Source organism: Nestor notabilis, unplaced genomic scaffold (genome assembly GCF_000696875.1).
Source record: "Nestor notabilis isolate BGI_N333 unplaced genomic scaffold, ASM69687v1 scaffold9225, whole genome shotgun sequence".
NCBI lineage: Eukaryota > Metazoa > Chordata > Aves > Psittaciformes > Psittacidae > Nestor > Nestor notabilis.
This window is the reverse complement of record NW_009930615.1, coordinates 1-2298: the sequence shown is the minus strand read 5'-3', so window position 1 is coordinate 2298 and position 2298 is coordinate 1. Positions and strand designations below refer to the sequence as shown.

The 2298-nt window shown below is 58.3% G+C and overlaps 1 protein-coding gene across 1 annotated transcript in view; it reads right to left on the bottom strand.

Moving 5' to 3' along the window:
* PCDH19 (protocadherin 19) overlaps positions 1-2288 on the bottom strand; it is a gene marked incomplete at its 3' end in the record, with an annotated part of 53914 nt that extends 51626 nt beyond the window's left edge. The window contains 4 exon segments of the mRNA XM_010015487.1: positions 290-1800; positions 1854-1962; positions 2019-2186; positions 2188-2288. Coding sequence (XP_010013789.1) covers positions 290-1800; positions 1854-1962; positions 2019-2186; positions 2188-2288 — 1889 coding nt within the window.
* Positions 2289-2298: the final 10 nt, after the last annotated feature.

Genomic DNA, 2298 nt, shown 5'->3' with positions numbered 1-2298 from the left:
ACCAGCCCTGCCGCTGTCAAAGTGTTGCATCCCATCCCCTGCGACGGGGATGCTGCAACAGATTGTCAAGCCACGATTAAGGGGATCTGTTACTCGGCACGGATTTGTGCTCTCCTCCCAGGGAGCAATTTCTTAAAGCTTCGCAGGGAATTCTCCTAGAGGAACCTCACTTTTATCCCTAAAGGAAATCTATCCCTCTCCAGGGCCCCCTAAGGATACAGCAGCAAAGGGAAAAGTAAGTGTGGTGGCAAAAATCGAAGCAGGTGCACAGAAATAAAGAGGTCTTTACCTGCAGTTGTAGGTCCTGATTTCCTTGTTATCCCTTTTGCACTTGACTGCCACGAAGATCATGGTGACAAAAAGAATGGCTGCGATAGACCCCAGGGCAATAATGAAAATCAGGGAGAGGTTAACAGATCCTATGGACTCCTGGGCATCCAGAGCTGGAGACAGGTATATCAAAATCAAGGCGGAAGCCGACAGAGATGTTTTCCCATGGTCGTGAGCCACCACAATCAGCTCGTAGGCTGTCTTTGCATTCTCCCCAAAGGCTCTGGTGGTCCTTATCTCTCCATTGACCTGGTCTATCTCAAAAAACCCTCTGTCTCCTTCCACCATTTCGTAGGAGAGCCTGCCATTTTCACCCTCGTCGTAGTCATCTGCCTTGACCACGGTCACCAGGTAGCCGACCCCTGCGTTCCTGGGGATGTACACCTCCGCCGTCCCGTTGACCAGCGGCGGGGCCGTGATCACCGGCGTGTTGTCATTGACATCCAGGACAATCACCCTGACGGTGGCGTTGCTCTGCAGAGAGGGATTACCCCCATCTTTTGCCAAGACCTTGAACTCAAAGGCCTTCGTCTGTTCGTGATTGAAGGACCTCAAAGCATAGATATCTCCAGAGTTGGGGTTGATGGAGACATAGGTGAAGACAGGCATGTCCCTGACTTGGGAGGGCACGATCTGGTAGGAGACACTGCCATTGAGGCCCAGGTCAGGGTCCCTGGCTGAGACTGAGAGGAGGTAGGCCCCTGGGGTGTTGTTCTCCTGCACAATAACCTGGTAATAGGGCTTGGAGAAGTGGGGATGGTTATCATTCTCATCGGTGATCTTGACAGTGAAGGACTTGGTGGCCTGCAGGGAGGGAACGCCGTTGTCCCTGGCCTGGATGGTGAGGTTGTACTGGTCCCTCTGCTCCCGGTCCAGCCGCCCATCCACCAGGATGGTGGAGAAGCTCTCGTACTCCTGGAGCCGGAAAGGCACGTTGCCCAGGAGCTTGCACTGCACGCGCCCGTTGGCGCCGGAGTCGCGGTCCGAGACGCGCACCAGGGCGATGACGTACCCCGGCGGGGCGTTCTCGCTCACCTCCACCAGCTCGCTGTTCACGGAGAGCAGGTTGATGAGCGGCGGGTTGTCGTTGGCATCCTGGACGCTGATGGTCACTTTGCAATGGGCAGGGATGGAATTAGGCCCCAAGTCTTTCGCCTGCACGTCCAGCTCGTAGACGTGACCCTCCTCATAGTCAATGGCACCGCTCACCGTGATGAGGCCGCTCTGCGGGTCGATTTGGAAGAGCTCCCGCGCCCGCTCGGAGACGTAGCTATGGAAAGAGTAGAGGACCTGGCCGTTGGTGCCCTCGTCCGGGTCGGAGGCATTGAGGCGGATGACCGGCGTGCCCGGTGGGGCGTTCTCAGGCACGCTGACGGTGTAGGCCGGCTCCTCGAAGAGCGGGTTGTTGTCATTGGAGTCGATGACGCGGATGCTGAGCTCCACCGTGCCCGCGCCCGCTCGGAGACGTAGCTATGGAAAGAGTAGAGGACCTGGCCGTTGGTGCCCTCGTCCGGGTCGGAGGCATTGAGGCGGATGACCGGCGTGCCCGGTGGGGCGTTCTCAGGCACGCTGACGGTGTAGGCCGGCTCCTCGAAGAGCGGGTTGTTGTCATTGGAGTCGATGACGCGGATGCTGAGCTCCACCGTGCCGAAGTTGGGCGGGTCACCCCCGTCCAGCGTTTTTTTGACTGGGTCTCGCGGTCCAGGCTCTTCTCCACCACCAGCTCGGCAAAGCGGGACCCATCACCCCGCGTCTTGGTCTCCAGCCCAAAGAGGTCATTGGGGGTGATCTCATAGCTCTGCACACCGAAGCTGCCCGAGTCCGGGTCGTCGGCACTCTCAAGCGGCACCCGGGAGACGTGCCGTCTCCGAGATCTCCAGCTCGATCTGGTCGGTGGGGAAGCTGGGCGCGTTGTCGTTGAGGTCCTTGATCTCCAGCTTGATCACGCAGATCTCCATGGAGCTGGAC